Here is a 13,753-nt window from a genome sequence, read left to right on the forward strand (position 1 = left end):
CAGAATTTGATTTATTTCCGAATCGGCTGATTCCCTGAATCTTCTAAAAAAACAATTGGGTAGAGAGGATGGATCTATTGCAGCTAACTAGTGAAATTTTGATGCCTAAGAAAAGTAGTGAAATTTTGATTTTGTTTCATTTTCTTCATAAATTTTTTGAAAAATTCTGATTTGATATACATGTGCACAACTCTTCTTAGGGGTGGACTTGGATGAAATTGAAAATGTAGTAGTGTTTAATAGCATCTAAGAAATGAATTTAATTTTTGGAGCCATTTGTGGTATTTGGAAAAGTGCTACTGGAGTGCTGTGCGATCGTAGAATGCCATTGCGGTTGAAGGGAAAGTTTTATAGGACGACTATTAGACCCGCTTTACTATATGGTACGGAATGTTGGGCTGCCAAGAGACATCATATTCAAAAAATGAGTGTAGCTGAGATGCGGATGCTTAGATGGATGTGTGGAAATACAATAAAAGATAAGATTCGGAACGAAGAGATACGTAAGAAGGTAGGTGTTGCACCCATTGAAAATAAGATGCGAGAGAATCGTTTACGGTGGTTTGGACATATTCGGCGAAGGCCTAATGATGCTCCAGTTAGAAGGTTGGAGAAATGGGAAAATATATTAGTTAAAAGAGGTCGGGGTAGGCCTAGGAAGACTTGGATGGAGATGATAGGAAAGGATATGAATGCTTTGAACCTCACCGAGGACATGGCGTTGGATAGAAATGATTGGAGGAAAAGGATTCATGTGGAAGACCCAAAATGAATTTCTTTTTTGGTTCATATCGCTGACCCCAATTGTTTTGGGATGAAGGCGTAGTTGTTGTTGTTGTTGTTGTATTTGTGGTATTTGGATGCAGGGCCCTGTTTGGGCGCCCAGAATTGGAAAGAATAAATTCAGGAAAGAAAAAGACATCAATGGACGGTGATTCTCAAATATCGCAGAGGATAAATTCAGGAAAGAAAAAGACATCAAGGCATTGTGAATATCTTCCCTGGATTTTTCTACTTTCCTTCTTTTTAATGGCTGCAGCCCACACTCGAGCACTGAAGAGAGCAAGATGAACTATGGACGGTGTGATACAAACCGTCACAGAAAACCATGAAGGATTTTATGGATGTAATGGAGATGGTTGTTACAGGAAAGAGTTGCCAACAACCATTGTATACCACAACCTCCTGGGATTTGGCAGATACAGGACACCAAAAAATGGTGGGAATTGCTGATTCCGTGACCGCCCCAGACTCTATCTGAGTACGGGCTCCCAAACAGAGTTTTTTACATGCAAGAAATCGATTTATCACCTTACCTTACATTGTGAATACAAGCTAAGACATACACATTATATTTTCAGCCATAATGCCTACATACGAGAAACATGACAATCCCATAAAAGAGTCAAAATTCAAATGAAACTACAGTTTTTATATTTTCAACCACGCTTAGATATAAGAAACATGATAATCCGGAGACAGTGCATAGTCAAAATTCACATGGAAACCCGGTGTTAAATTTTCCAGGTCTTTACCACCTACCGAAACGACTCTTAAGACGACTCTAAATCACAAAACTAATAGCCGACCCACGGAAAACATGCAGCTCTTAATCTCCCTTCTTTCTGAAGGAGCAACCTTCAGTGAGGCGAGCTTTCCCCCCTGTTGGCTGGCAGAGAACAGTTTGGCAATTCCCACACACCACCACCGTTTGTGAATGACTGAAGACTGTTGTGCTGCAAAAAAAAATTCTGATAAGCAGTCTTGGAATTCAAAGACATCAACGTCAGGCTGTGAACATGATGATCAATACAGAGTAGATCTACTCTAATTCAACCAACCGCAAGATCCTTAACTCATCTTAGAACAGGTAATACCATTTATATCATATGATCTAGAATCCGTTTGTACATCAAATAAAGATGAGTTGATATGAAAATATAGTAGTCCCCCTTCCCTGATGTAAAATATACATAAAACAAATATAAGGTGTAGATCTATTTCCAAAAATTACAGTGTCTGGGTGCCCGAGTTTGAGTTCAATACTTGCCTCTTATATACACTGGTTCACGTTACTAGATCTATTTCCAACAATTTAAAACATTCATGGATCAGCCGACCAATTTATTGGTGGCTCGCAGCAAATTTGAGCTGAATCCAACCTACTCCCCAACTGAATCAACTTTTACAAAGCCATACCAAGGAAAACAGGAAAATAATCAGGTCAAACCCTAAGGGTGTGTTTGAAACAAGGGCCCAGATTGCGACTTTTCCCCCTTGCTTTTTGGGGGAAACTTCCCCCTGAAACGACAGAAAAGATGGGGGAAGTTTCCCTCGTTTGGCGGGTGTTGTGAGCCCTTCTCGAAAAGGATCCCTAGTGTTGTCAAACGCACCCTAAATCTTGTTCCAGGACCTACTTTCATCCATTCAGGACCGCTAGTGAAATGACCAGAAACAGTTTTTATTACACAATCACTAACATCTTCATAAGGTTCTCACACAGGTAAAACAACCTTTACACTTCCAATGACTTGGAATAAATTCTTATTAAATTTTAATTTTATGCATAGGTTTATTCCTGATTACTGCATAAATTCTTATTAAATTTTAATTTTATGCATAATTTACATTATTTTTTGTCGCATCCAAAATCCAGAAGCATCAAAATTAGTAATTTACTTAGAAAACTGGAAGGTACGGTAACATCTGCATAACAATAAACATCAAAAAAGATAAAAATCTTCCTGTGAGATACCTCCTTGACAAAAATTAACAATGCCTGACTCGGCTTCTCTGTGTATAGCACAATAAATTTTTTACATTTGTTGGACACCACTGGTTTTGACATGAAGAGTCATGCTATGACTTCTATTTTCTAGATCAACAAAAACCACCATATTGCTCTTTCCTTTCTTCAGGTCTTCTACTCCCACTACAGGGGGCTCAGATCTCTCCTTTTCATTTAAAAAAAAAACAAATTTCTAGACGAGATAAAACAAAGATCAATGCACGAAAAAACTGTTTTAGCCAACAGCAGCTGATCTTACCCACACATTTAAGAAGGTAACCAGAATAAATGCTGCATCCCAAGCCACCTGTCCTTGATGGAGTTTGCTGCGAAGCTTTTCCACTATTTTTTGCCAGATCTAAGAATATGTCCTTCCCACATTAAAAAAATCCAAGTATTAACCTTCTCAGATGTTCTGTTCTTTGTTTGTGGTTACTTTAGTTATTCTCCTGACTGATTCTTCCAGTTTTTGTTTTTTTGTGTTATCTCAAAATAAAATATTGAATATTGTGCAACTTACTTACAATGACTCCAAATTACAAAAAATAGAAATAAGCACCCGAGGTCATATGGCCAACATGACTTACCAAGCAATACTAGATAAAAATAGAAAACCTAAGTCAATAACGGTTTTTAAGTCTCTTGATCAACTTCATGGCATTCCTAGATCATGAGGTACTAATGATGAATCATGTCAAGAAGATTTCATCCCAATAAGTAAATACATAAACAAATATAAATATATAAATATATAGAGAGAGAGTATCTTATTTATAAATAAGCATACTTCTGGTTTCTATCTGTGTGTGTGTGTTGCAAGTGACAGGAATTGTGCAACATAAAGGAGAAATAAATTCTCCTCATACGCAAACATGACTAGCGCCGAACCTATTTTGCAGGTTGAAGTTTATGTTGATTAGACTATCCAAAATGCCCATGCAGATAAAAAAGTAGCAAAAACTTACATGTTAAAGCATCCTTGGCACTTCACATCCTGGAAAATAGAACCACCAGTCAGCCGAATTCTATAATCAGGTGGGACATAAAACAATGCCTGGACGGGAGGAAAGAAAAAGAGTGAATACCATGAAAAATGAATTGGGAGATTGAACAAGACGTTTCAACTTGTGCTTTCTCTTCTCCAACTCTGCTGGAGGGTGAAGGAGGTCAATATCATTCGATAAAACCTGCATCCAGGAAACACATAGGATGGAGTACAAAATGAACGATAGTACTATAAAGTTGCATGTGCATGGAGGCCACTATTCATGTAACAGAGATACGAAAAACCAACTTAACACACGGGCATGTGCACACACACACACACACACACACACACACACACACAGGCATGCAGTTTGCAAACGTGTGGATACATGCATGCAAAAACACATACATATCCACGGCCCACACACAACTGAAAAAACTTGTTTTGTTTTAGGTCCCCAAGAAGAAACCCTGGACACATTAATTCCTATGGAAGGTATTGGATCACTTTTTTAGCATGCATTGCTCACATTTTCCTTCTATCATAGACACAATCATATATAAAACCTTAGTTAAAAGTCCCAGAGAGTCACAACTAGATGGATTTCTTAGAAACCTCCAGCAACGAAACAGATGCCGATAGATAAGTGTCTAGCCTCCATCTCCCTAAAGAAAACCTAAATTTCTTTAAAAACCTGATCCAAAAGCAAAGCTGGACCCAGTAAAGGGATTATGTGAAAATCAAACCTAAGTTAACTGGTTATGGTCTCAGAGTGACTCTCCAAACTAAACCACCGACACACAAGAGTCCCTCATTATTGGAATGTCAAAGGAACTATCTTGACAAACCTGATACACAAGCACCAGATGGGTCATTGTAAACCAAATGCCACGCAATTTAACCTGCAATAGGGCTGGTAAATTGAAGCAAGCATCTCGCACCATATTCTATTCAGCTTGTTAACAAACTCACTCAGGCTTAAGTCTTAAGATGCACATATGAAGCTCTACAAGCATGTTCTACGAGCTTGTCATGTTTAACAATCCAAGCCCAAACAAGGGCTACAGGATCAGCTTGGCTCAATAGGCTTCCAAAGTAAAATATATAATTCTTGATGGGACATATGCCACATAACAATGTGGAGAGGAGCTGGTTGCAAAGCATGGCTTATATACAAGAGATGGAAGTCATTTTCTTCTCTTTTTATGCTTCAAATAAGTAATTGTTTCTCCAAAGAAACTTGGAAGTTCTGTTCTTCCTTTCCTCTCTCCCAAAAAATAGAAAAAAAAACTTTTGATTCAGCCAGTTTTGACTTCAGCTCCAAGCTCATCCCTACATGAACCAAGCTTGAACAAGGCAAGCTGAGCTCATTTGGCTTGTTTACCAGCCCTACTCATCAGGTTACAGTTGACAGTTCAACATGACACTAACACTAATATGGAGAGAGGCTATAAGAATTTGGTTTTGCTAATCAGAGGCTGATATACCAAAACGATTAAACTTCAGGTTACATTTCTTCGTAAATGATATGCATTCACCAACTACAGAAATTAGCTTCTTATTTCTTGTATAGATGTCCAATGCACCAAATATTCCAACAATGAAGTTTGAAACAAAACTTCCCTTCCACTACTTAATCAGAACTTACACCTATTTTAGGAACACATTGACCAAGCCATCATTTTCCTCCTATAATTTGCTCATTCCGTTCAAGTGAAGCCAAAAAATTCAGATTCTAATTTGACTTGCTATTTTATAGCAGACCACTCACGTTGCCATAATGTTGTGGTCAACTAATCAAACCCTCTCCACCACCCCCTTTCTTTTTCCCCAAGTTACCAAAAGTCTCTTAGATAGGTAGGGAAGTGTGTTTCTCGAAAACCCACTTCAGAAGCTCCACGCTCCCCGCTTCCAAAACATTATTTAGATCTCAATAATCCCAAGTTCCGTTCATACTTCCCATATGCCCTCCCGCACTTCTTTTCATGATTTCTATATGATTCCGCTCACTTCCCACTCAAATCCCATGTGATTTCTCTAAATTGGTAACCATCATTTTTAAATTTTGACAAAAATGTAATTCTTACACTAAAAAATAATGAAATTTAAAAATTCGTTTTTCTTAGTTTTTATTCACTTCCCATTAGATTCTCACATTGATTCCTTTTTCATTGTTGTTGAGAATAGGTGGTTTTAAGTAAAGCTATTTAACATTAAGATGCTTTTTGTAATTTAGTTCTTTATAATGGGGCTGTATTGTAATTAGGTCTTTAAGCCTCTCTCTATTTAACATAGAGAGAGGCCCTAATATTGATTAAGGTTCTGAGGTTTTTCTAAGCAGCCGTCTCTCTCTATCTCTCTCTCTCTCTATCTCTTCTCTCTCTCTAGGGCCCAGTTCATCTTCTACATGGTATCAGAGCCATACCGACCGTGGGAGCGTGATCGTGGGAGCGTGATCGACCGTGACGTGGGAGCGTGATCGAGTCTGATCAAGGCTCGATCGATCGTGGAGGCCATCGTGATCGTGATTCAATACCTAATCAGATCGTGATCAAGGCCACCAGATCTCTCAACAGATCCAATGAAAAAAAAAATAAATACCTAATCAGGTCAGCAATGTAAAAAAATTTTTTGATCTGTTGACAGATCTGATCACGCTGCTGGTCGTGGATGCTTGCTGTGAGTTCGCAGCTTCTTGTTTTTATCGTTTCATGACTACCTACTGTCTCAGTGGTATTTCCTGCCGTCAGTTTCGTGGCTACCTGTTGGGAGTTGATTGTTGTTGGTATAGTGTGCACTGAACATGTCGTGAGATATTGATATAGTTGTTGTTGGGAGTCTGATTACTGTTGGTGATTCTACATATGGTTGGGGCCCTGTTTTGTTTATCTTGATATCGAGGCTGTGGGGAGTTTAATTGGTGTTGGTACTATTTGCACTGAAAATGTCGTGTTTTCAAGTCGTGACTTCCTGTTTTTTTTTCTTACAACAATCCAACACTTAGTGGTGTTGCTCGTGAAAAAAAAAATGAATGACTTATTGTCAAACTGTATATGTCTGGGGAGCTGCCCCTGTTATGAAAACAAATATTGCTGCATATGCAGAAGTCGTGTTAGTTGTGATTCACTGAAGTGTTGAATTATCTTTCTGTTTGTGGGCTGCTGCTCACTACTGTAGTGGGGGTTTTTTTTGTTGTTCGTGAGTGAACAAATGCCGATTGGAATATCAGTTGGCGTGTGGGAGTAACACGCGGGTTTTTTTTTTCTGTTTAGTGTGGAGACTGTCCAGTTTTTTTTTAACCTGCAGTATGGCTGAAACTTCGAAAGGTGATTCAAAATTGGAACATATTGGAGAATATAAGGCATTTGCCAATCCCTTTTCGTACAGCTCGTCTGTAAGGTTAAATGAAACTAACTATGCCAGGTGGTCCAGAACATTTATGATGTCGGTATCTGGACATCGTAGAAAACATATCTTGTTGGAAGATGGACCCACTGAAAAGGTGGGAAAATATGTTACCTGGGATGAAGATAATGACATAGTCATGTCATGAATTATGAATAGTGTCGAACCCCATATTGCAGATGGTTTAATTTATTATAATACAGCCAAACAGATGTGGGACAATCTTCGAGATACATACTCACAAGAAACTAATGTGAGTCGTATCCTACAAGTCGAACAAGAAATATACAATTTACAGCAGGGAGATCAAACATTGGCCCAGTACTATGCCTCCGTAAAAGCTGCGTTTGAAAGACTTAATGCTCACAGACCTCTCTGTTGTTCGAAACAAAAGGATCATCAAGAGCAAACTATGGTTGCTCGGTTTCTTACAGGTTTATCTTCAGAATTTTCTGTTGCAAAAGTCCAAATGTTGACTGGTTCGGATGTACCTACTCTTGCTGAGGCATATAACCGTCTAAGCAGACTTGCTATATCTCTTCCACATTCTCAGCCTGTGACTCAGTCTTCTGCCTTAGTTGTCTCATCTGGTTATGGACGTGGAAATCTTCAGAACATCAGAGGACGAGGTCGCGGCCGAGGTGTGGGAGGCAAAGGAAAGCTTCAATGTACATTCTGTGGAAAATCTGGACATTTAGAAGATCGTTGTTGGGATAAGCATGGCCGACCAACCTCATCTTCATCAAAGTCATATGCTCCTAGAGCTAATACTACTTCTCTCGAGGCAACAAAGGCACAAGACAATATTTCTGCAAGTGACAGTAGTATAACCCTCAGTCGTGCTGAATATGATGAGCTGATAGCTCTTCGTCCTTTGAGCTCTACCTCTCCTGTTGCTGGTGTTGCCTATTCAACCGGAAATCTTCTTCATCCGACTGACAGTAAGTGGATTATTGATTCTGGTGCATCCAGACATTTGTGTGGAAATTCACTTGTTTTTTCAGATCTAAAGGATATTAAGGCTCAGCTTGGAGTTTCATTAGTCGATGGGAGTACCTCCCCAGTTGTTGGACAGGGAAATATTTCTATATCCTCCTCATTACAGTTGAAAAATGCTCTTCATGCTCCAAAATTTCCTCAAAGTTTACTTTCAGTGAGTTGTCTTGTAAAAGAACAAAACTGTAGAGTAATATTTGATCCAATGGATTGTCATTTTCAGGATTTGCTGACGGGGAAGAAGATTGGTGGAGGCTATGAAGAAAATGGAATCTACTACTTTCATCATCCCATGGGTATTGTTCATGCTGCAGTGGACCATTCATTTAGTCCTGTTCAGTGGCATCGTCGTCTTGGTCATCCTTCATTGTCAAAGCTTCGTTCGGTCTTTCCTCAGATTCCCTCCACCACATCATTTCAGTGTGAAGCATGTCAGCTGGGCAAGCATCATCGAAGTTCGTTTCCTTCGAGTCAGAGTCAGTCTAGTAATAAAGTCTTTGAACTTCTTCATGCAGATGTATGGGGTCCTAGTAAGATTCCTACTAGGACTCAGTGTCGATACTATCTAGTTATTGTTGATGATTTCTCTAAGTTATCATGGGTGTTTTTAATAAAGGAACGATCTGATGTTCCAAATATTATCAAATCTTTAATTCTTGAAATAAAAACTCAGTTTGAATCGAGTGTCAAAATTGTTCGCACTGATAATGCTCTCGAGTTTAAATCAAAAAGTCTGTTACAATTTTACCATGATAGTGGCATCCAACCCCAAACTTCCTGTGCCTATTCATCTCAACAAAATGGGGTGGCTGAGCGAAAACATCGTCACCTACTTGATATTGCCAGGGCCATTATGATCCAATCAAATGTTCCTGCGTTATACTGGGGAGATGCAATTACAATTGCTTGCTATCTGATCAACCGCATGCCTTCCTCTTCTGTGGGTGATCAAATTCCAATTCATATCCTAAAACCAAATACCCCCCTCTTCTCCCTCTCGCCCAAAGTGTTTGGATGTGTTTGTTTTGTACACAAACTTGGCCCTGACCGTGATAAATTAGCTGCTCAAGCTACAAAGTGCATATTTATAGGTTATCCCAAAAATCAAAAGGGATATCGATGTTATGATCCTACTTCTCGCCGAGAGTATGTCAGTGCGGATGTATCTTTCTTGGAATCCACTCCATATTACTCTAATACTGGTTCCCCGCTGCAGGCTGATCCAGCTGAGTCTTGTCCATTACCTATACCTCATTTTCCCTTGGAATACGTGCCCTCATTCCCGAATCACACTTCATCCTCTTCCATTTTTCATAATCCTCCATTGGTATATGTGCGTAGAGATCCACCTCCGCAAGTGCCTCCATCTTCTTCTTCCCCTGAGGTAAGTTCTACTGACAATAATGATCTTCATGATGATGATAACAGGCCGATTGCTCTACGAAAGAGGACATGACAATGTACTTTATATCCCATGTCTCATTTTGTCTCCGAAGCCAGAATTGGAAATCAGATGAAATCTTTTATTTCAGCTTTATCTGCTGAAGTTATTCCTCTGAACTATCAGCAGGCCGAGCTTCATACTCGCTAGAAGAGGGCTATGCAAGAAGAAATGGATGCCTTAATATCTCAGCATACTTGGGATCTAGTTGATTCCCCTGCAGATGCTGACATTGTTGGATGCAAATGGGTATATACGATAAAGTACAAATCTGATGGTTCAATTGAACGGTACAAGGCCAGATTAGTAGCCAAAGGGTATACTCAGACATATGGTATTGATTTCTTTGAAACTTTTTCTCCTGTTGCACGAATGGGTACCATTCGTCTTGTTCTCTCAGTAGTTGTGCAGCATGGTTGGAGCCTGTCCCAATTAGATGTGAAAAATGCATTTTTATATGGGGACCTATCTGAAACTGTTTACATGCAACAACCTCCAGGATTCAAGGTTGAGGGGGAGTGTCAGAAGGTGTGTAGATTGAAAAAGGCAATTTATGACTTGAAACAAAGTCCTCGTGCATGGTTTCAAAAGTTGTTTGAAGTAATGTCAGGTTTTGGCTTTAATAGGTCAACAGCAGATCATACACTATTCATAAAGAAAACTAGCTCTGGCATAGTTGTTATGGTGGTATATGTGGATGACATCATTCTTACAGGTGATGATGTGAAAGCTATTGAAGCCACAAAGGCTCATCTTCAAAAACACTTTGTTACAAAAGACCTTGGTTCACTCAGGTATTTTCTGGGTATAGAAGTTGCCAGAAGCCGTGAAGGGATGGTTTTGTCTCAACAGAAGTATGTTCTTGACTTATTAAAGGAAACATGAATGTTGGGAGCTAAACCAGCAAATATTCCCATGGACCATAAAGTTCAGTTGTTTGAAGAAGGGTCAAAACTGGTTGATAGCAAAAGCTATCGCTCCCTAGTTGGGAAACTACTGTATGTAACTGTGACCAGGCCGGATATTGCTTTAGCAGTGAGTAAAGTCAGTCAGTTTATGGACAAACCAACTGAGGTACACTGGAATGCAGCTATTATGATTCTCAGATATCTAAAATCTTCTCCTGGAAAGGGGTTATTGTTCAAGAAAGGTGGAACTCTTGATATAGTGGCCTATTCTGATGCTGACTATGCAAGATCTGTAGTAAATAGAAAATCTACCATAGGATTTTGTGTGTTCCTGGGAGACAACTTGATCTCTTGGAGAAGTAAGAAGCAAAATGTGGTTTCTAGGTCGAGTGCAAAATCAGAATATCGGGCTATGGCCCAAACAGCTGCTGAATTGATGTGGGTTCGTATTGTTCTTCTTGATCTCCAGGTGAAGGTTTCCTCTCCCATGACCATGATGTGCGATAACAAAGCTGCAACATATATAGCGAACAATCCTATATTTCATGAAAGAACAAAGCACATTGAGGTTGATTGCCACTATGTAAGGGATATGGTTCAAGCAGGTCATATCACTACCCAATATCTAAAGTCGGAAGACCAAGTTGCAAATATGTTCACAAAACCTCTTGCCAGACCAAATTTTTCAAAATGTTGTGACAAGCTGAGCATGATCGATATCTATGCTCCAGCTTGAGGGGGAGTGTTGAGAATAGGTGGTTTTAAGTAAAGCTATTTTACATTAAGATGCTTTTTGTAATTTAGTTCTTTATAATGGGGCTGTATTGTAATTAGGTCTTTAAGCCTCTCTCTATTTAACATAGAGAGAGGCCCTAATATCGATTAAGGTTCTGAGGTTTTTCTAAGCAGCCGTCTCTCTCTATCTCTCTCTCTCTATCTCTTCTCTCTCTCTCTCTTCTCTCTCTCTAGGGCCCAGTTCATCTTCTACAATTGTCATTTCGCTTTTAATAAATTATTCACTTCTCGCTTCTTATAAATTTTAAAATGCCTTCTTTTCTCGCTTCCCGCATCATTTCCCGCTTCCGTTTCCTACTCTAGCAAGCTTGTTTTTTCCTCTTGTTGGTTGGAAGAGTCACCAATTGCAAGACTTCCTTCTCAAATAACAACTGCCTTCCAAAGTGGATACTCCTATCAACTTAAGTGCCCTTCTTAGCAATCAGCATAACTGACAAGTATCAATCAGCCTAATTGACATTGTACTTGCAGGTCACATTGGTTGATTGAGTCTCCAGCATCCTTATAGGGGACAATCTTTTACACCATGTGTTCCTTGCAATCAGTTCAAACAACTTTAGGAACACATCAAGTCCCTCACACTCTCTACAGCCGGCAAGATATCATTTTGCTGGACATTCGCATTGGATCATCGCAATTTTGCAAGCCTTTACTGGCGTCTTTTAGATTATTTTTTCCTAAGAGAAAGCAACCAGTTGCTAGACCTTAAACCAGCCATTGCAGAGAGATGAGATACAGATAGAAGATGATGATATAAGTGGAACTATAGGAGTACTTTGACATGGATAATTAGGACCTACTAACAATATTGCGCGGAACACACGGTATTTTGACTGAAATGAATGTTTCATGGGTGGGCACATATATCCAGATTCTACTGCAACAAATAGCACAATAAGCACCGGATCTCAAAGGTTTACCATGTCATTAAGTCACAGAGACCCCTTGCACCTTTTTTGTTTCTGTTGGTAACTCAAGCATAGCCTAACATTAACCCCATCATGGAGAATATTAAGCTTTTTAGACCTACTTTGTGCCACAGTCGAGTGAAGGAGGCACACGAGGAAGTTGTATCGCATAATCAAGTTGCCAACAGTACTGCAGCCCACGGCACTAAGATTCAGATGGGGGTTTGATTTTACAGTATGCTAATCCAGAAAGAAATAACCTTAGTAGTTCACAGTATACTAATTCAGATGGAACGATTCCTCCGTGCAAAGTAGCCGATGTAAAGCCTCTTGTTATCTTTCCCAACACGTTCCAGAAAACGCTAAACGATCAAAAAACCATAAGAAACCAAATACCCAACAACAACTTGGCGTCTTCCCAACTCACTAAAAAACGAACAATTCAACAGGAACGGAGTACACCAAGATCGAATCACTAGCAAATATTATGACAGCAAGTTCCACGCTTGAAGAGCTATCAAAGTTACCATCCCAATCAATACCCACATGGATTAGGGATTCAGATAACCAGTAAACCAGACATCCATTGATCCATACACTTCGACAAAATCCCCCCGAATATGGCACCGGAAAAACTCCCAACCAATCAAACGCTAAAACAACCCTAAACTCACTATCAAACGATGCGCTCCATCAGAAAAGAAAACTAAAAACCAAAATAGCAACCGCAGCGAACCGATATCCCTTCATACCAACAAAAATCGCCTACATATGACGGTCAGAAGAAAACCCTAAGCCAAGAACCCAAGCTGTAAAGCTATTGCACTATAGAGAAAACAGATTCCCACACATACCATAAGAGAGAGAGAGAGAGAGAGAGATACCATGGCGACGAGGAAAAAGAGTATAGGGAAGCGTTTTCCCGATCGAGAGAAAGGGACTCGAAGCGGCGGGTATGGCAACTCCTATTTTGGTTTGAGAGTGGTGATCAGAAAATGAGAGAGAGGGCAGGTATTTATATACGCGCTCCTCAACAGAAAAGCGACGACCATGAAAAACGATCTCTGACTACACGTCTAGCAGACAAGGCTAGCACCCCACTACGCCAATTACCTTTGGGCAGTATAAAAAAGCTTAAAAAGCCTTATTTACATATGACACAGCGTGCTTAAGTTCATTTTTTCTTTTTCTTTTTTTCAAGGTTTAAAAGCTTAAAAAGCCTTATTCACATATGACACGTCATGCTTGTTTTCTATCCCAAAAAAAGTTCATTTTTTTCTTTCTTTAAGGTAAAAAAAAACTTAAAAAGCCTTATTCAAATCTGACACGTCGTGCTTGCTTTCTATCCCAAAAAGAAAGCCCATTTTTCTTTCTTTTCTTTAGTTTTGAAAAGAACTTAAAAAACCTTGTTCACATATGACACGTAGTGCTTGCTTTAAAAAAAGAAGGCCCTTCTCCTTTTAGGACTCGGACTCGGATCCGGTTTGCCATTATCCGGTTGGGTGCACGGTAAGAAGACTAAGC

General features: G+C 39.5%; 1 protein-coding gene across 1 annotated transcript; it reads right to left on the bottom strand.

Annotated features, from left to right (window-relative positions):
- Window positions 1-1,376: 1,376 nt before the first annotated feature.
- Window positions 1,377-13,219, bottom strand: LOC149829636 (small ribosomal subunit protein eS27y). The gene is made up of 4 exons (XM_090016048.1): window positions 13,114-13,219; window positions 3,874-3,975; window positions 3,754-3,782; window positions 1,377-1,736 (listed from the first exon to the last, which is right to left on the bottom strand). Exons 1-4 carry the CDS (start codon window positions 13,114-13,116, stop codon window positions 1,610-1,612), a joined length of 261 nt encoding a protein of 86 aa, XP_089872174.1. The 5' UTR covers window positions 13,117-13,219; the 3' UTR covers window positions 1,377-1,609.
- Window positions 13,220-13,753: the final 534 nt, after the last annotated feature.

The sequence above is a fragment of the Nuphar pumila genome, chromosome 8, assembly GCF_984573655.1.
Source record: "Nuphar pumila chromosome 8, dmNupPumi1.hap1.1, whole genome shotgun sequence".
In the NCBI taxonomy this organism is placed as follows: Eukaryota; Viridiplantae; Streptophyta; class Magnoliopsida; order Nymphaeales; family Nymphaeaceae; genus Nuphar; species Nuphar pumila.